Consider the following 21246-nt stretch of genomic DNA (forward strand, 5'->3'; position numbering starts at 1 on the left):
GTTAAATCTGTTCCTCCATAGATGTAATCTGACTAGTGGAGTATTTCTAACATTCTCTGTTTTTATTTCAGATTTCCAGTGTCTTCAGTAATTTACTTATGTATGTGTGCTGAAACATTACGTGGTTTTAAAACCATACAGTTATTCAGAGACAAAAGAGAAATAAGATTTGCACTTATAGAGTGCCATGTCTCCACAGGCCATTCCAAACATAACAGTTTAATGATAGGATATTATAGATTCTTTCTCCTGTCTCTCAAAAAAGGAAAGCAGCATCCAGTCGGGTGTAGAAATAATTTTTATTTGTCTATAATTTTAATAATCTTACTCAGCATCAGGTTAATGATTAGGGCATTCAAATGATTGCACTGTAAGTTCATTGGCCCATATTGTCTCAGTGCACAAAATGTTCAATGATTATGCTACTGGCACCAGGTATGCCCAGTTCCTGCAAATCAAACAGCTTCCATTCTGGCTCCCACAACAAGTAGGAGTAAAAGCAAACCTGTTCATGTTGGAGTTCTAGAATTTTTAATAAGCTTCTCTTCTATCAAAACTACTCCATAGAAGGAAGTAACAACAGAAAACTTATGCTTTAACATTGCACAAGACATCCCTAATTTGTACCTTCAAAAATACTCACACTATTGTCACCAATAATAGACTTGTACTTACCAATACTTCAATCCAGTATTAGAAAGTTCACAATTTACACCTGACTGTCTAGGTCTGGAAGAATAGTATCTAGAATTGTGCTGCTGGACACTTCTTCACCATTCAAGTGGATACTGTGTGGAAGGTTCACTCATCCGTCGCTAACTTTATTGAAACCTTGGTGTCAGAACTGATGCTTCTTGGGCTATTAATTACTGCCTCACAGGTCATGTGATGGTGAGCCTGCCAAAGTTGCAACCACAAATGTTCCAGCATTCAGCAACTTAGACTGATCTCAGAGACTTCCAAAGAAAAACTTTGACTGGGAGTTCATTTAAAAAATAGCTTGGAATGGAAAAGGGAATGGGGCAAAGACAGGGATGGAGGTGAGCTGGGGAACAAGCTTTTTTTTGGAAATCTTCAGCCCAGAACGCTGTCATTAAAGGCCAGGCACACGACTGCCTTCTGATGGCCACTGTACTCTCGTTTAATTTCACCTGTCTCCACACACCACAGGCGCGCAAGGTTATCTGAAGAGGCTGTGAGCGAGAAAAATAACAATATTCTTCAGTACGCAAAGAATGCTCATTGGCAATCAATTTAGTCTTCTGGATTAAAACATTATAACATACTCTATAAAGGTCTTGAGCTCACTGCTGGATAAAGTCAGTTACCTAAATGGATTTATGCAGAAGTGGGTACGGTAGATAGAACATAGAACAATACAGCACAGAACAGGCCCTTCAGCCCTCAATGTTGAGCCAACCTGTGAACTATTCTCAGCTCGTCCCCCTACACTATCCCATCATCATCCATGTGCTAAATCCAAAGACTCTTTAAATCTCCCTAATGTGGCTGAGTTAACTACATTGGTAGGCAGGGCATTCCACACCCTTACCATTGTCTGTGTAAAGAACCTGCCTCTGACATCTGTCTTAAATCTATCACCCCTCAATTTGTAGTTCTTCCCCCTCATACAAGCTGATGTCATCATCCTAGGAAAAAGACTTTCACTGTCTACCCTATCTAATCCTCTGATCATCTTGTATGTCTCTATCAGATCCCCTCTTAGCCTTCTTCTTTCCAATAAGAATAGACCCAAGTCTCTCAGCCTTTCCTCATAATACCTTCCTTTCAGACCAGGCAACATCCTGGTAAATCTCCTCTGCACCTTTTCAAATGCTTCCACATCCTTCCCAAAATATGGGGACCAGAACTGTACACAATATTCCAAGTGTGGCCACACTAGCATTTTGTTCCGTTGCAGCATGATATTGCGGCTCTGGACCTCAATCCCTCTACCAATGAAACCTAACACACCATATGCCTTCTTAACAGCACTATCCACCTCGGTGGCAACTTTCAGGGACCTATGTACATGGACTCCAAGATCCCTCTGCACGTCCACACTACCAACAATCTTTCCATTGACCCAGTACTCTGCCTTCCTGTTATTCTTCCCAAAGTGCATCACCTCACATTTAGCTGCATTGAACTCCATTTGCCACCTCTCAGCCCAATTGTGCAGTTTATCCAAGTCCCCCTGCAACCTATAACTTTCTTCCAAACTGTCCACTACTCCACTGACTTTAGTGTCATCTGCAAATTTACTAATCCATCCACCTATGCCGATGTCTAAGTCATTTATAAAAATAACAAACAGCAGTGGTCCCAAAACAGATCCTTGTGGCACACCCACTAGTAACTGGACTCCAGGCTGAATATTTTCCATCAACCACCACTCGCTGCCTTCTTTCAGAAAGCCAATTTCTAATCCAAACTGTTAAATCACCCTGATTCCATGCCTCTGCATTTTCTCCAATAGCCTACCATGTGGAACCTTATCAAAGGCCTTACTAAAGTCTATATATACCACGTCTACTGCCCTACCCTCATCTACATTCTTGGTCACCTTCTCAAAAAACTCAATGAAGTTTGTAAGACATGACCTGCCCTTGACAAGACCATGTTGACTATCAGAAATCAAATCAGATGCTGGAGATCAGAGTCAAGATTAGAGTGGTGCTGGAAAAGCACAGCAGGTCAGGCAGCATCTGAGGAGCAGGAAAATTGACAGTCTGGGCAAAAACCTGATGAAGGGCTTTTGCCTGAATCGTCGATTTTCCTGCTTCTCGGATGCTGCCTGACCTGCTGTGCTTTTCCAGCACCACTTTTACCTAAATGGTTTTGTCAAGTCAGTGTACTTTTAAAAAATATAACTTGCATTTACACAGTATCTTTCACAATCTCAAACAGGTTCCAATATGTTTTAAAGCCAATCAAGTATTTTGAAGTGTAATAATTATTTATCCAAATAAATACAGCAGTCAACTTTTTGACAGGGGTAGTCTCACAAACAGCAATGTCATACATGACTAGTCTATCTATTTCAGCAATGTTGTTTAAGAGACAAATATTCAGCTGTATTGTGGAAGAACATCCCTGCTAGTTCTCAAAGTATATTCCAGAATCCTTTGTGCCCAGGTGAGGTCAGCTGGGGCTTCATCTTAATGTCTCACCTGAAAGTCAACAACTCTAACAGTGTGGTCATCTGTCAGTACTAATCTGGTGCGTCACCTTAGATTATGTGCTCAAGTCTTGGAGCAGGACTTGACTTTACAACCTTCCAATTCAAGGCTATTGAGCAAAGCTTGGTTTGAAAAGCAGAGTATGTTAACGGTCTTTAAGGCACAAATAGAGTTTTATTTCAAACCCATAACTCCTCGAAACTGCTCTGCTATCTGACACTTCCACAATACTAATCTGTAAGATCTCATTTTGACATCATGATTAAGAGCAATGAATCAAGATTTTTTTTTAAAGAGGTCCAAATCACAAATGTTTCCATGAAATCAATTTTAAGTTGGAGTGAATCATTCATTTTCACAAACCTGATGATAATACCAGAACAGTTCTAGGCAGATCTAAAAATGGAACCATTTCCATCCTTGTATGGTACTCTTCTTACCTGTGACGATATATTGTGAATCCCCAGAGAATGCACAGTCCCACATCCAGCCTCGTGATGTCTCTCCTGGATTGTTGCTCTTGATGCTAAGCTCTGTCATCAGCGAAAAATTTGAAGTCCTCCATATTTTACAGGTCTGGTCAGCTGAGCATGTAGCAAGAAGTCTAACAGAAAATAGTAATTGGACTTGTAATGGGATCATAATATAGTAAACAAGAATATATATTAACAGGATGATTTCAAGTAGAGTTATTATAAAACACATTATTAACAGTGTGATTTAAAGTGGAATCAACTTATAATATGCAACAATAGAGAGTACGAGAGGGTTTGTTCTAAAATACTCAAAGCTTTGTTAGCCTGAGCCTTCCCTGTGGCAGCTTCTCTGACATAGTCAGGTGTTTTTAATATCAATGATGTATCGCCTGAAAGGACAGCACAAGTCATTTGGTTCTGATTAGTTCTTCCTTCAATTGCTTGTGCTTGTCCAGATATCTGAACGCAGGCTGTAATAAGGTCAGGAGCTGAGTGGCACTGGCAGCACCCAAACTGGGCATCATTGATCAGGTTATTGCTGAGCAGATACTGCTTGACAGCACTGTCGACGACCTCTTCCATCAGTTTACTGATGAACAAAAGGAGACTGATGGGGCAACAATTTGTTGAATTGGATTGGTCCTGCTTTCTGGGCAACTTTCCACATTACTGGGTAGATATCAATGTTGGAACTGTAGTGGAACAGCTTGGCTAGGGGCATGTCAAGTTCTACAGCATAAATCTTCTGTACTATTCCTGGAATGTTGCCAGGACCTATAACCTTTGTATTACCCAGTACCTCCAAATGTTTCTTGATATCAGATGGATTGATGCAAATTGGCTGAGGACAGACATCTGTAATACTGGAGACCTGTACCTTGCAGGACTATGCAGATGGAGAAGCAATATGGGACTGACGGGATTTCTTCACAGAGAGCCAATAATGAAGCTGAATGGCTTCCTTAGGTGCCATAAATGAACTCTGCTAACTTTTCTGATAGTATTGACTAAGGGAGTAAACCACCTCCTCCAAAGAAGTCAAAAATTAGCAGAAGCACAAGGCTGAACATCAGTGTGACCACAGAGAAGCACCACTGACTTTCCGATATAAGGTTTGATGGACAAGGGAAGGAAGCATCAATGTCGTCGAGTACTTGAAGTAGTGAAACAAGGTAAGTACCGGTAACAAATACCATAGGAGAGTGTCTACTGATTCAGTACAAAGTTTGGAGCAGAATTATTTCATCATGTCAGATGTTGTGAAACTTGAAAGGGTTCAGAAACGATTTACAAGGATGTTGCCAGGGTTGGAGGATCTGAGCTACAGGGAGAGGCTGAACAGGCTGGGGCTGTTTTCCCTGGAGCGTCGGAGGCTGAGGGGTGACCTTATAGAGGTTTACAAAATTATGAGGGGCATGGATAGGATAAATAGACAAAGTCTTTTCCCTGGGGCTGGGGAGTCCAGAACTAGAGGGCATAGGTTTAGGGTGAGAGGGGAAAGATATAAAAGAGACCTAAGGGGCAACTTTTTCACACAGAGGTGGTACGTGTATGGAATGAGCTGCCAGAGGATGTGGTGGAGGCTGATACAATTGCAACATTTAAGAGGCATTTGGATGGTTTATGAATAGGAAAGGTTTGGAGGGATATGGGCCGGGTGCTGGCAGGTGGGACTAGATTGGGTTGGGATGTGTGGTCGGCGTGGATAGGTTGGACCGAAGGGTCTGTTTCCATGCTGTACATCTCTTTGACTCTATGACTCTATGTCCAGTCTTTTACTAGACTTAATATTAAGTAAAATAGAGGGATGAAGAAAATTGCAAACATTTCAGACATTTATTACTTGAAACAGTTAATCTGAAGTGTGTTGCTGTTCTATTTGGGTACAACTTACACATGCATCGATTTATTATTCCTACTGCACACTTTCAAAGAGAGTAGGGTCATTGTTTGTTGCCGATGGGCAGCGCGGTGGCTCAGTGGTTAACACTGCTGCCTAACAATGCCAGGGACCCGGGTTCAATTCCCATCTTGGGCAACTGTCTGTGTGAAGTTTGCACGTTCTCCCCTTGTCTGCATGGGTTTCCTCCAGGTGCTCCGGTTTCCTCCCACAGTCCAAAAAGATGTGCAGGTCAGGTGAATCGGCCATGCTAAATTGCCCATAGTGTTAGGTGCATTTGGGTATGGGAATGGGTCTGGGTGGGTTACTCTTTAGCGGGTCGGTGTGGACCTGTTGGGCCAAAGGGCCTGTTTCCATAGCATAATGAATCTAATCTAAAGTATACTCGCCTGCAGATTAATCTAAAACATACATAAAGCTGCAACAGACCTAGGGCCATAGGGCTGCGTTCTTATTAGAGAGATACGACTGGTGGTGATTTAATTTGAGGGTCACCGTTCCTCAGGTGAGGAGCAAGGTCAAGAAGGTAGGACTTTCATGGTGACCTTAGCTGGTATGGGAATTAAACCCATGTTGTTAGCATCATTCTGCATCACAAACCAGCCATCCAGCCAAGTAATGCAGTCAGTCATGTTTTGGGTCTCAGGAAACAAAGTACTTTGCAGCAGGAATAAAATGAACTATCGTCCCCAATACATTTCAGACCCACTTATGACACTGAGCAGAGTTTGACAGCAGGTTAGGAAAACACAGAAACAGAAGGACCTACGTGGAATCAGGGCTGAATTTGCAGCGGAGAGCATAACGTTTGTGAGCTGGGATCTTGGTCTTGGGAATGAGCTGAGTGACATCATCACCAATTCCACCTGTCAGGTTCCACACATAACAATTACCCTGGAGATAAAGAAAAAACTGAGAAATCAATTAAGCTTTTATGGATAGTATTGACCTAGGGAGGAAACCAACCTCTCCAAAGAGAACAAGATTAGCAGAAGCACAAGGAGGCCGAACATCAATGTGACGAACAAAAAAAACACTATTGACTTCCGCCATAAAGTTTGATAGATAAGGTAGAAGAGCTCAGTGCCACTGTGTACTGAAATTGTAGTGAAACAAGCGTGAAGAAGGAAAAAACACCAGGTCGACAATTGTTGCATAACACCCCACCAGCACTGATTACACCATCCTGCTTTTCTTACACAGCCCCTGCTGCTCCCATCCACCCACACTAGGTCCCTGCTCCCAGGGTCCAGCACAGACCCTGACACCCCACCAGCACCAGGCCCATGCTCTCACCCACTAGCACTGTTCCTGCAAAATTCATCTATGATTTTCTAATTTCTAGATAAGGTGAATAGCAAGGGTCTTTTCCTAGCATGGGGGCAGTTCAAAACTAGGGGGCATATTTTTAAGGTGTGAGGAGAAAAATTTAAAAAGGACTCTAGGGATAATGGTTGTACATAGAGAGCAATTCATACATGGAATGAACTGCCAGAGGAAGTAGTGGATGCAAGTAGAGTTACAATATTTAAGATACATTTGGATAAGTACAGGAATTGGAAAGGTTTGAAGGGGTATGGGCCAAATGCAGGCAAGTAGGACTAAGTTTGGTTTGGGAACATGGTCAACTGAAGGGTCTGTTTCCATGCTGTATGACTCTATGCCTCAATCTGGTTTTGACACAAATGAAGATATGTTCTACTCATGGTTTACTTACTGAACTATTGATAGCTGCCATGTAACTCGCATCTGGATCGATGTGTACTGCATTGACTGAAACATCTGGCTCTGGAATCAGCTGCTCATTGTGGTCAGTTTTCAGATCCCAGATGTGAATGGCACCACTCTGATCACCAACTATCAGTTCTGCCTGTAAAACAATGGTGGCAACATCCCATGAACATGATCCATATGGTCCAGAGTCCAAAACAGAGTTTTGTGTTCTACAATGGGGATAAGATGGTGAGCAAATAAAGACACCAGGAGCTGATGCTATTAACATTCTTGAATAGAACAACTTCTACTATGACACTCAGACATTCGTGGGAATTAAACATTTCACTTATAAGCAATTCAGTGGTTGTTCTCCTTAAAGCAGAGAAATATAATGAGAGGTATTCAAAATTCTGAGGCCATTTTGATAGATTAGATAAGAAAATACAGATTTAAACATCTTTGGCAAAAGTATCAGGGAAGATGAGGGGACAGCACATTATGGTGATTTGGAATGCATATCCATAAAGATGGAGGAAGCAGATTCAATAATATTTTTCAAAAAGGAATTCGATTTATACTTCCCCAGGAAAATTTAGCACAGCTTTATGGATGGAGTGGAGCTGGGTGGAGAGCTCTTTCAAAGAACTAGCACAGGAGAATGGCTTCCCATTGTAATGAGAGAGTTTATCACTAATCCAATCTCTAAACGAATATTCTACTTATTCTATATCCCATTATATGAAGACATAGTTAGTAATTGAAGCATCCATCAGCATTGAAGTTCAGACCTTCAGTTGCCCTGCTACACCCTAACTCTTTCTATCCAGCCATCATATGATTTTTCACATGGTTATCTTCTTCAACCTGTTACAAAACCTGAATTTATCTGATTTCTGCCTCTATTTCTCAGCAGGCCCTGAGGTCAGAGCACATACTCGGAAGAGTAATGCGGCAGGATACATTTGCTTTCTGTCTTTCTGTTTTACATTTAAAGGGCTTGACCATCAGGGTGTCAGAAGCACACCTATAGGATTGCAGAGGAAGCAGAACTGGCCATGAGACATGGACTGGTGCAAATCCATGGCACAAAACCCAGGACAATGATAAAGAGCAAATGAACAGCAACTGGGAGAATGAGACCTATCCTGAAAAGTTGTCTTTTAACAGATTCTAAGCAGTTAGGGCTCAGAGAAGTCATGGGAGCCAGGAGATTCAGTTAAGTGTTGGGGTAAGGCTCAGGAAAGGTGCAGGAGTCACAGGGGCTAGAAAGAACCCTGAGGGTCACTAACTTGCTTAGAGAAGCTGTGACAGATGTGATGGAAGCCCACGAGCAGTATTTGTTTGCAACAGCTGAGAAAGACTGGAGCTTGGAGAAACCCAGGGACAGTGCTAGCTTCCAGAAACTAGCAGCCAGTGAAAAAGTTAGAATTGTATCTTTATGTAGGTGCTGCAATGCAGTCTCAAGAATCCAGGGGAGACAGTGTCAGAAGAGGACTTTAAGGTGCCAGGATGTGAACAATCATCGAGGCTGTCCATAAAGAAATTACTTCAGAGGGAATTTGAGGCTGAGTTTTTGGAAGTGAAGAACTAGAATCCTTTATAAAGAGAGGTACGGTGACATTGACATTTGGGAGGATTTCAGAGAAAATAGGATGTCTCTTGAAAAGTTTGTATCTTGACGTGCTCTATGGGGTAATTCAACCATGGTTTGTCTAAAATCCATAGTTATCTTTTTATTTCTGAATAATTTGAAAGTATAAATTGCATATTTAAAAATCAAGTGTTCCACCATTCTAGTTTTGTATAGTAAAGTTCATTTCATTTATTCAAAATCATTGAAACTGGTGGTTTTATTCTCTTCAAAAGTACTTGGAAATCACTTTTTATCTACTTCAAAAAAACCTTATTCTTTTCTAGCCAACTTGTAACATAAATTTGGTGGTCTTGTCAGAGGTCATAACAATCTCCGTCCTTTTGTTTCATTTGCTCAAGTTTAAAAGCTGACTTCAATTTAGGTTGTATATATTGGTCATTTTTGCTGATGTGAAATAGTTATTACTTTCTTCAACACATGTACAGTGTCCAGCACTAAAAAAAACTTTGCTCTAACATTATAATTATCACCAGGGCATTGAATCATATCTAAATTCTTGATTTTCATAAGATAAACTTTCAATGCTTAGGCTGAATTTGTAGGTCAGGAGCTACTGAAACAAAACAGTTTAAGTCAGGCTGGATCAGATCAACGATCCAATCAGTACCAACAAATTATTAAGAGACTTTGCAGAGGACAGCAGCGCCACACACTGGCAGGAAATGTTTACTGTGGCAAAATTGAAAGATAAGATTTCCAGCTTTAACTATTTGCATGTCTCCATTGGAAACAGCACAAATTTAGCTTCTCAGGGTGAGGTGACAGGCAAAGTCTGTTTGCAGTTTTGGGCGCGCAATGTTTCCCCTTACCTGATTGGGATGCAGGCAGACACAATTAATAGGAGCATTGACCTGGAAGATTCTCTGACATTGCAGGTTACGTGACCTGTTGAGGGGGAAAGATTTCAGTCCAAGTTTGAGATGAAAAACAACTTGTACTTATCTAGCATCTTTAATATAACTTCCTAAGGCACTTTGAAGCAGCATTATAAAACAAAACAAAGTTATTTGCATAGCCCAGAGCATCACAGAAGCCAACCTCCCATCCATGGACTCTATTTACACTTGCCATTGCTATTGAAAGGTTGCCAACATTATCAAAGACCCCTCCCACCCCGGTCATGCTCCACTACAACCTCTTCCATTGGGCAGAGGATACAGAAGCTTGAAAACACACACACACACACACACACACACACACACACACACACACACACACACACCCCAACAGGTTCAAGAACAGCTTCTTCCCTGCCATGATTAGGCTGATTAACTCACTAACTTCAAATAATGTTGATCTTGCTTCATGCACCTCCTGTGCAGTATAACCCGTGTGCCTCATTCTGTCTAGGTAACCTATGCTCTGAATGTCCTTGCTTACTATGATATACCTGTACTGCTCACAAAGCTTTTCGTTGTACTTAGGTACACGTGACTACAATAAATTAAATCTGCAAATCAAAACCATCAAATATGATGTTAAGAGAAGTAAGGAATCATTAGGGCAGCAATAAAAAGTTTAACTAAAGAGGTAGGTTTTTAAAAAGTGGACCTTAAAGGAGCAAAGGGAGGCTAAGATGTTTAGAGGGGGGACCTCAAACCTGAGGGCTCGGACAACTAAAGGGATATCCATCAATGGTGAGGTGAATTTTTTTATTTATGCATTCAGAAACATGGTGGTCTTTGGCTAGACCTGTATTTATTGCCTGCTCCTAATTGCCCTTGAACTACACAAGAAGATTAGAATTACAGAAATGCAGAAACATTGGTATACTGTGGACCTGGAGAAAGATGCATAAATAAGCAATGCAAAGACCATGAAAGGTTGCATGAACTTGAAAAATCATGGTAAGTAAATCTGAAGATTCATAATAGAAATAAAAATAGATTCAATGGTTTGATTCATGCACACCCTCCACCCCACCAGGATTTCTCTCAGGTAATTGGCTGGGCTGAGCCACACATCACTAGTGAGCAAGTGCTGGAGACAGGGACAGTAGTGGCAAGGCAAATCTCTGACAGAGGTGTGGGACACTTTAAGCTCTGAGAGAGAGGCTAAATGTTGGCTTGGAATAGAAAGTAAGTACACGACCAGCATGATTGCGTGACCAAGATGGTGCCAGAAAATGGTGACCCTGTACATCTTTTCACTGTACTTACTCATTTGTATATATGACAATAAAATCTAATTCTCATTCTAAATGACAGGAGTAGCGAATGAGCAGCAAGTGCCAGTGAAATGGAAGGATTATTGACTATAGAAATGCTTCAAACTGGGCTAGGCGAAAGAAGAGACCAGTGGGAACAGCTGACAAGCCAGGTGTCTACATAGCCTTAGCTGCAAGACACCTAACTGGACATCACCACTAATTAGGTATGCAGCTGCAGGCAGCCTGGCAAAATCAGACTTCTCTTCCTCTTGGTGCTAATCCTCTTCATCTAAAGATAAACGTGATCATCACATTTGTCTCCTGCAGCTCCAATTCTTTCTGCTCTGCCATGTTTTTCAAAGTATACTAGTTCACTATAATTTGATACATATTGTGCATACTGAAAGGTGGTCACTATCTGTCCAGGTAACTCAATCACACTTCAACAGCCTAACTGTTTACACAATAACCATCCTTGTTCATGTGGCTTCTGTTATATCTTTCCTATACACTAATGCACAATTAGACCCCCTCACAGGCATCATTAGCAATATCTGCAGAGGTTATTCCTTGTCTCAAATGAGCCTTCTGTTAAGTCGTTTTGGAGTTTGGAAGATCTGTGGCATGCTTCATAAATATTTTACACAGATATGCACCCAACCTGATCCATTCCCTTATTCCTCCACACTTCCCCTGACTAATGCACCCAACATTACAGGGTAATTTAGCATGGTCAATCCATCTGACCTGCACAGCTTTGGATTGTGGAGGAAACCGGAGCATGGGGAGAATGTGCAAACTCCACACAGACACTTGCCCGAGCCTGGAATCGAATCAGGGTCCTTGGTGCTGTGAGGCTGCAATGCTAACCACTGAGCCACCGTGGCACCACCTTCTTTACTCCTAAATGCTCCTAGTTTCCTTGAAGATGCCTGGGTTTCCTGATGGGTGCAATCTGACTTTCTAGACTTGTAGGAATCCAGTCACTGCATCTAACACAAGGGCCCTCTCATTCCAACTGGCTTTCTAAGTTGAAAAAATGGTTGGAAGTGGCAGTCTTTGCAAACATGACAGGAGCCTGGAATATAAACTGTTGTCGTACAAATTGTGAAATTCTTCAATTCTTCTTCCAGCTGATGCCTGGAAGAAGTTGAAGTCAAAGAAATCTGGCACCTTGACCACAACTAGCAGTATATGACTACATGACTCAGTGGACAGTAAATCTTCCAGAACAATGCAGATGTGTGCAACAATCATAATCTTCATATGGATTTGCAACATGCACAGCAGCAGCTCAGCAAATCCTCTTTTAAATAGGCTGCCTCAACTTCTAGGAGGGCAAGGGCATGGAAAAACCACTATAAGACCGCTTCTAAGTGGTCTACCATTCTGATATCATTATTCCTTCACTTTCACTGCATCAAAAACCAAGGACTCCCTTCCTAATGGCACTGTGAGTTATTGACATCAAATTGATTGCAGAGGTACAAGGAGACGGCACGGTGACTCAGTGGTTAGCACTGCTGCCTCACAGCGCCAGAGACCCGGGTTCAATTCCTACCTCGGGCAAATGTCTGTGTGGAGTTTGCACATTCTCCCTGTGGGTTTCCTCCGGGTGCTCCGGTTTCTTCCCACAGTCCAAAGATGTGCAGGTGAATTGGCCATGCTAAATTGCCCGTAGTGTTATGTGGATTAGTGAGGGGTGAATGTAGGGGATTAGGTCTGGGTGGGTTGCTCTTCGGAAGGTCAGTGTGGACTTGTTGGGCCGAAGAGCCTGTTTCCACACTGTAGAGAACCTAATCAAAAAATCTAGCGAATCTAATCTAATTGAGGCAGTTCAACACCTGCTGGGTAACAAATGCTGGCCTTGTCAGTAACACCTGCATCTCATGAAAGAATAAAAGTAAATTCTGCCAAGAAATTCTTGCTTCTAGAGGATCATAGTTACGTCGTATCCTGAAAGTTACAGCACACCCCATCAGGGAATTGTGTCCTGTGGACTGGAGCACTGAGGTCATCCTGCCCTGTAAAATGTCAGGTTGCTGAGACAAAGACAGCTGCCATTCCTGGTGTTGCTCCTCTTTATTATTAACTGGGATATTCTCTATATCTGTATCAGTCAAATTTCACTTGCCATTCAATCAGTACTCTCTCTTTATTCAGCATAAGAGTTGGTTTTCCCCTTAAAATAGTATTCTTACAAATTAACCTGACAAGTGCAAGAAGAAAAGCTTCAACAAAATGAATCTTTTTTTCAGCAAGTTCGGTACTGCCAAATGACAAAAAGCAGCCGCTGTTTTGGTTCAATACATAAAAGATTTCCAACTGTTAATTTCCCAGGTTCACTCTCCATTGTGCTCCTAACCTTGTGGACCCTGACAAGTTTCACCCAAGAAACCTAGTTAAAGTCAGGAGAAAAGTAAATCTTCAGATAACGGTCTCTCTCTATATCCAAATTACAGATTTACCTCAAATTTCACACCAGTTAAATACAGAAGTGGGTAAGTTCATGTCAGGTCTCTGGCAATTTCTTCTTCTTAAACACCTTCCAGGAATACATATACACCTGTATCCTCTTACAGGTTAAAGTTCAATCCAATGTCACCAAGATCGTGTACTATTTGCCAGGGCATTGTAAGAGATTTAAAATAAATAATGAACTCATGAGGATAAAACAGGTCAATTGACTTATGATGTGACTTATGGAAATAGTAGTATGAGTTATAGCCACAAACCCATATCTTACTGATTGTAAGAATAAGGCACTCCTTCTGCCTTATCCAAACAGTTTGGACAGGTGATTTACTCCACTTTTCTAGCCCTGCGGCAGAATTCAAATATTTCAATATTTAGAAAAAGCTCCAATCCGGGCCCTTGAAATGATCATTGGTTCTGTGGAACTGTTATGGTCATGATAGGACAGTAAATTCACAACGTTAAGAAAGACAGTGATAAATTTGCAAAATGATTCCTCAGCTTAAGTTATCTGTATGTTGCGTAAAATTGTCAATTTAAACACATATCCGTGACATGGTGTGCATAAATATGGGGCATCTCATCGTTCTGCCATATGTTGTACATGTCTGCTCAGAGTTTAGACCCAGTTGCAGAATTCAAATATGAATAGAAGAATAATCAGTCTCCATGCCTGTCTCACAGGTTGTGGGTTCAAGCCCCACTTCAGAGACTGGAATAGAAATCTAGGCTGACACTCCAATGCAATACTGAAGGGGCTCTGTACTGTTGGAGGTGTCAAACTAACGTAAGGCCAATCTTAATCTCTCGGGTGGTCATAAAATGTCCTATGGTAATATCTAGGGAAGAGTTCTCCCAGGCATCCTAGCCAATATTGAGCTCGAAATCACGCCATTAAGTAAAAAAGATGATGTAGTTATTAATATATTGCTTTTTACTTGTAAATTAGAATATAGATACCTAAAGAAATACTTCACTTGTGAGGTGCTATGGATCATCCCATGATGGGTGCATAGTGGGACTCAGTGGTTCGCACTGCTGCCTCACAGCGCCAGGGACCCGGGTTTGACTCCCACCTTAGGCAACTGTCTGTGTGGGGTTTGCACATTCTCCCCATGTCTGCATGGGTTTCCTCCGGGTGCTCCAGTTTCCTCCCACAATCCAAAAAGATGTGCAGGTCAGGTGAGTTGGCCATGCTAAATTGCCCGTAGTGTTAGGTGCATTAGCCAGGGGTAAATATAGGGTAGGGGAATGGGCCTGGGTGGTTTACTCTTCGGAGGGTCAATGTGGACTTGTTGGGCTGAACAAAATCTAATCTAATCATCCCAAGAACAAAGAACAGTACAGCCTATTCATACATCTGCCAAGATGCCTCTTAAATGTTGCTAATGTATCCTCCTCCATCACCTTCTCTTGTAGCACATTCCAGTGTTTACCATCCTCTGTGTAAAGAATTTACTCTCTTTTACCTTAAACCTATGTCCTCTACTAATTACCCTACTAATAACATAACTACCCTTCACATCTTAGATTAGATTACAGTGTGGAAACAGGCCCTTCGGCCCAACAAGTCCACACCGACCCGCCGAAGCGCAACCCACACATACCCCTACATTTACCCCTTACCTAACACTACGGGCAATTTAGCATGGCCAATTCACCTGACCTACACATCTTTGTGACTGTGGGAGGAAACCCACGCAGACACGGGGAGAATGTGTAAACTCCAGACAGTCAGTCGCCTGAGGCAGGAATTGAACCCGGGTCTCTGGCGCTGTGAGGCAGCAGTGCTAACCACTGTGCCACCGTGCCGCCCATGTTTCTGCTGCTTGTCCCATTTTAAACCTTAACCATAGTGTTAAAAACTCTGATTATCCATTCTATACATGCTAAACTTCTATCAGGTCTTCCCTCATCCTCTGAAGTTCAAGAGAAAACAGATCAAGTTTGTCCAATCTCTCCTCATTGCTAATACCCTCAAAACCAGGCAACAACCTGACAAACCATTTCAATACCCTCTTCAAAGCTTCCACATCCCTCTTGCAGCATGGTGACCAGAACTGTACACAATATTTCAAATGTTGCCCAACTAAAGTTCTAATGAGCTGCAACAACTTGCCAATTTTTATATTCTATGTCCTGACCAATGAAGGCAAGAATGTTATATTCCTGTTTTGAGAAAATTTGTAGCTCAGGTTGGGGTTCTGGATGTAGGTTTGCTTGCTGAGCTAGAAGGTTCATTTTCAGACGTTTCATCACCATACAAGGCAACATCTTTGGTAAGCCTCCAAATGAAACACAGATGTTTCACTAATAGAAACACTTTCTATTAATATGTTTGAGTTTCCAAGGGTGGGCAATGTCATTTCCCGTGGTGACGTCATTTCCTGTGGTGACGTCATTTCCTGTGGTGACGTCATTTCCCGTTCTTTTTCTCAGGGGGTGGTAAATGGGATCCAAGTCAATGTATTGTTGATAAAGCTGTGGTTGGAATGCCATGCTTCTAGGAATTCTCACACGTGTCTCTGTTTGGCTTGTCCTAGGATGGACATGTTGTCCCAGTCGAAGTGGTGTCCTTCCTTATCTATATGTAAGGATACTACTGAGAGTGGATCATGTCGCTTTGTGGCGAGTTGATGTTCATGTATCCTGGTGGCTAATTTTCTGCCTGTTTCTGCCAAAACACTACATTGAACAAACAGGTAGAAAACTAGCCACCAGGATACATGAACATCAACTTGCCACAAAACGACATGACCCACTCTCTCTAGTATCCTTACATATGGATGAGGAAGGACACCACTTCAACTGGGACAAAACATCCATCCTAGGACAAGCCAAACAGACACACACGAGAAAGCCTGAAAGTATGGCATTCCAACCGCAGCTCTATCAACAAACACACTGACTTGGATCCCATTTACCACCACCTGAGAAAAAGAACAGGAAATGACATCACCAATCCTAGGAAACTCAAACATATAAACAGAAAGCAGGCTGCACTACCAGTACTTTATTTGGAGGCCCACTGAAGGTATTATCAGGTATGGTGACGAAACATCTGAAAACAAGCCTTCTAGCTCAGTGAGCAAACCCACATCCAGATGTTATATTCCTCTTTGTCCACCTTATCCACTTGACTTGGCACTTCCAGGGAACTGTGAAACTGTACACCTATATCCCTCTGTGTGTCGATGCTAAGGGTCTGCCATATACTGTATATTTCCCTTCTGCATTAAACCTTTCTCAAAATGCATCATCTCGCATTTGTCTGCATTAAACTCCATCTGTCATTTTTTTGCCAAAGTCTTCACTGTTCCAACTGCTACTCTGTCTTCTGGATCCAACTTGCCAGCTCACCGTGGATCCCATGCAACTTCACCCTCTGTATCAGCCAGCCATGAGGGACCTTGTCAAAGCCTTTCTAAAGTCTTTATAGACAACATCTACCACCTGCCCTCAGCAATCACCTTTGTCACTTTCTCAAAAAAACTCACTCAAGTTTGTGAGACACTACCTTCCGCACACAAAGCCATGCTACCTATTGCTAATAAGTCTATTCTTTTCAAATGTGAGTAAATCCTACCCCTAAGAATCTTCTCCAATAATTTCCCCACCACTGATGCAAGACTCACTGGCCTGTCATTTCCTGGATTATCTGTATTACTTTTCTTGAACCAACAAACAACATTGGGTCTTCTCCAGTCCCCTGGGACCCCTCCTCTGCTTAAAGAGTAACAGAGTTTTCATACAAGACCCCAGCAACTTTCTCACCTGCCTCCCATCAGATCCTTGGGACTTGCCTACTTTAATGCTCCTTAAAACACCCAATACCTCTTCCTTTTTTATATTCACATGTTTTCCCCCCGCCCCAATATCTACATACCCCTTCCGAGACTCACCATCCACCATGTCCTTCTCCTTTGTTAATACTGATGCAGAGTTCTTTAAGGAACTCACCACTTCCTCTGGCTCCACACATGAATTCCCTCCTTTGCCCTTGCCCTCCTTCCCTTTCCCTAGGAACACCCTTTCTCCTTACTTATGAATAAACCACGTGGGGATTTTCATTAATCCTATTTGCCAAAGGCATTTCATGGCCTCTGTTAGCCCTACTAATTCCTTGTTTGAGTTATTTCAAGCTATCTTTGGAGTCTTCGAGGGCTCCGTCATCTTCAGTTTGCTAAACCTTAAGTATGCCTCCTTTTCCTTTTTGACTAAGCTCTCAATTCCTCTCGTCATCCAAGGTTCCTGAATTTTGCCATCCTTATTCTTCACTTTCACAGATACATGCTGGTACTCTCAAGCTGGAACTCTAATCAACTGGCATTTAAAAGATTCCCACATGCCAGATGTGGATTTACCGTCAAACAGCTGCTCCCACTCTACATTCCCCAGTTCTTGCCCAATATTGTGCAAGTTAGCCTTCACCCAATTCAGTACTTTCACTCAAGGACTACTCTTGCCCTTATCTGTAAGTAACTCAAAGCTTACAGAATTACGGGCACTGTTCTTAAAATACCTCCCCCCCCTGAAATTTCAATCCAGGTACATTCCCCAATACCAGGGGAAAGTGAGGACTGCAGATGCTGGAGATCAGAGCTGAAAATGTGTTGCTGGAAAAGCGCAGCAGGTCAGGCAGCATCCAAGGAACAGGAGAATCGGCATTTCGGGCATAAGGTTCCTGAAGAAGGGCTTATGCACGAAACGTCGATTCTCCTGTTCCTTGGATGCTGCCTGACTTGCTGCGCTTTTCCAGCAACACATTTTCAGCAGGTCTAATATGGCCCCTTCCCTAGTTAGACTACTGAACACATTGTTATAAAACAATCATCCTAGACACACCTAACAAATTCTCCCTCATTCCTAACTGAGGCCCAATCAATATTGGGGAAGTAAAAATCTCCACCATATCAACCCTGTTGTTTTTATATTTTTTCCATAATCTGTCCCCATGTCTGTTCCTCTATTTCCCACTGGCTGTTGCGAGGCCTGTAGTACAATCCCATCAAAGCGATTGCACTCTTCCTATTCCTGAGCTCTAACTATATGGATGAGCTCTCCAACGTCATGTCTCGCAATAAAACTATGAAATTCTCTCTAACCAGTAAAGCAACTTGCCCACCTTTTTTACATCAGTCTCTTCCATGCCTGAAACATCTAAGTCCCAGAATATTAAACTGCCAGTTTTGGACCTCTCCCAACCAACTCTCTGTAATGGCTACAGCATCATAGCTAAAGACCTAAGACATAGGAGCAGAAATTAGGCTATTCAGCCCATCAGATTTGCTCGACCATTCAATCATAGCTGATAAGTTTCTCAACCCCATTCTCCCACTTTCTCCCCGTAATCCTTGATTCCCTTTACAATCAAGAACCTATCTATCTCTGTCTCAGATATACTCAATGACCTGGACTCCACAGCCTTCTATGGCAGTGAATTCCACAGATTCACCACTCTCTGGCTAAAGAAGTTTCTCCTTATCTCTGTTCTAAAAGGTCTTCCCTTTACTCCAAGGCTGTATCCGCAGGTCATACTCTCTCCTACCAATGGAAACATCTAGCCAACATCCACTCTGTCCAGACCATTCAGTATTCTGTAAGTTTCAATTATATCCCCCCCCTCATTCTTCTAACCTCCATCGAGTATAGACCAGAGTCCTCAAACGTTCCTCAGATATAAAGCTGTTCATTCCTGGGACCATTCTGGTGAATCTCCTCTGAACACGCTCCAAGGCCAGTACATCCTTCCTGAAATTTGTGGCCCAAAACTGTGCACAACACTGTGATCTGACCAGGGCCTTATAGAGCCTCAGAAGTATATCCCTGCTTTTATATTCAAGTCCTCTCAAAATAAATGCCATCATTGCATTTGCCTTCCTAACTAATGATTCAACCTATAGTTTACCTTGACAGAATCCTGGACCAGAACTCCCTCGTCTGTTTGCACATCAGACTTCTGAAGTCTCTCCCCATTTAAAAAAAATATTCCAAGCATCTATTCTTCCTACTAAAGGTGTATAACCTCACACTTTCTCAAGTTGTACACCATCTGCCACTTCTTTGCCCACTCTCCTAACCTGTTCCAAATCCTTCTGCAGTCTCTCCTCAATGCTGTCTGTCCCTCTAACTATCTTTGTATCATCTGCAAACTTAATGCCCTCAGTTCCTTCATCTAGATAGTTAATGTATAAAGTGAAAAGTTGTGGTCCCAGCACTGAGCCTTGTGGAATACCACTTGTCACCAGCTGCCATCCTGAGAGACCCTTTTATCCCCACTCTCTGCTTTCTGCCAGACAACCAAGCTTCTATCCATGCAAGCACCTTTCCTAACACCATGGGCCCTCATCTGACTCAGTAGCCTCCTGTGTGGCACCTTGTCAAAGGTCTTCTTGAAGTCCAGGTAGGTAAAATCCATTGGCTCTCATTGGTCTACTCTGCTCATTACTTCCTCAAAGAATTCCAGCAGATTTAATGAAACCATGCTAACTCTGCCTATTTTACCATACACATCCAAGTAGGTCAGAAATCTCATCCTTCACAAGGGATTCCAGGATGTTACCCACGATTAAGGTTAAGCTAATCGGTCTGTAATTTTCCATTTTCTGCCTTATTCCCTTTTTAAACAGGAGTGTCATGTTAGCAATATTCCAGTCCTCTGGAACCATCCCTGAATCTAGTAATTCCTGAAAGATCACCACTAACGCCCCCACTATCTCTTCAGCCATCTCCCTGACAATTCTGGGCTGTAGTCCATCTGGTCCAAGTAATTTATTTACGTTCAGGCCATTCGGTTTTTCTAGCACCTTCTCAGTCATAGTCATAGAGATGTACAGCATGGAAACAGTCCCTTCAGTCCAACTTGTCCATACCGACCAGATATCCCAACCCAATCTCGTTCCACCTGCCAGCACTCGGCTCATATCCCTCCAAACCCTTCCTATTCACATACCCATCTAAATGTCTCTTAAATGTTACAATTGTACCAGCCTCCACCACATCCTCTGGCAGCTCATTCCATATACGTACCATCCTCTGTGCGAAAATGTTGCCCCGTAGGTCTCTTTCATATCTTTCCCCTCTCACCCTAAATCTATGCCCTCTAGTCTGGACTCCCCGACTCCAGGGAAAAGACTTTGCCTATTTACCCTATCCATGCCCCTCATAATTTTGTAAACCTCTATAAGGTCACCCCTCAGCCTTCGACGCTCCAGGGAAAACAGCCCCAGCCTGTTAAGCCTCTCCCTATAGCTCAAATCCTCCAACCCTGGCAACGTCCTTGTAAATCTTTTCTGAACCCTTTCAAGTTTCACAACATCTTTCCAATAGGAAGGAGACCAGAATCGCACACAATATTCCAAAAGTGGCCTAACCAATGTCCTGTACTGCCACACCATGACCTCCAGACTCCTGTACTCAATACTCTGACCAATAAAGGAAAGCATACCAAACGCCTTCTTCACTATCCTATCTACCTGGGACTCCACTTTCAAGGAGCTATGAACCTGCACTCTAAGGTCTCTTTGTTCAGCAACACTCCCTAGGACCTTACTATTAAAGGTGTATAAGTCCTGCTAAGATTTGCTTGCCCAAAATGCAGCACTTCGCAATTACCTGAATTAAACTCCATCTGCCACTTCTTAGCCCATTGGCCCATCTGGTCAAGATCCTGTTGTAATCGGAGGTAATCTTCT

The 21246-nt window shown here is 42.4% G+C and overlaps 1 protein-coding gene across 4 annotated transcripts in view; it reads right to left on the reverse strand.

The window, feature by feature from the left end:
- Nucleotides 1-280: 280 nt before the first annotated feature.
- Nucleotides 281-21246, reverse strand: part of mlst8 (MTOR associated protein, LST8 homolog (S. cerevisiae)) — a 35712-nt gene continuing 14746 nt past the window's right edge. For all 4 annotated transcript variants that reach the window (XM_072559173.1, XM_072559169.1, XM_072559170.1 and 1 more), the window contains exons 5-9: nt 9738-9813; nt 7276-7428; nt 6328-6452; nt 3623-3786; nt 281-1193 (exon numbers count right to left, since the gene is read on the reverse strand). In XM_072559173.1, the coding sequence (XP_072415274.1) occupies nt 1075-1193; nt 3623-3786; nt 6328-6452; nt 7276-7428; nt 9738-9813 (637 nt within the window). In that variant the 3' untranslated portion in view covers nt 281-1074. The remainder of the gene's footprint in view (nt 1194-3622; nt 3787-6327; nt 6453-7275; nt 7429-9737; nt 9814-21246) is intronic.

This window comes from Chiloscyllium punctatum, chromosome 40, assembly GCF_047496795.1.
Source record: "Chiloscyllium punctatum isolate Juve2018m chromosome 40, sChiPun1.3, whole genome shotgun sequence".
NCBI classification, from domain to species: Eukaryota; Metazoa; Chordata; class Chondrichthyes; order Orectolobiformes; family Hemiscylliidae; genus Chiloscyllium; species Chiloscyllium punctatum.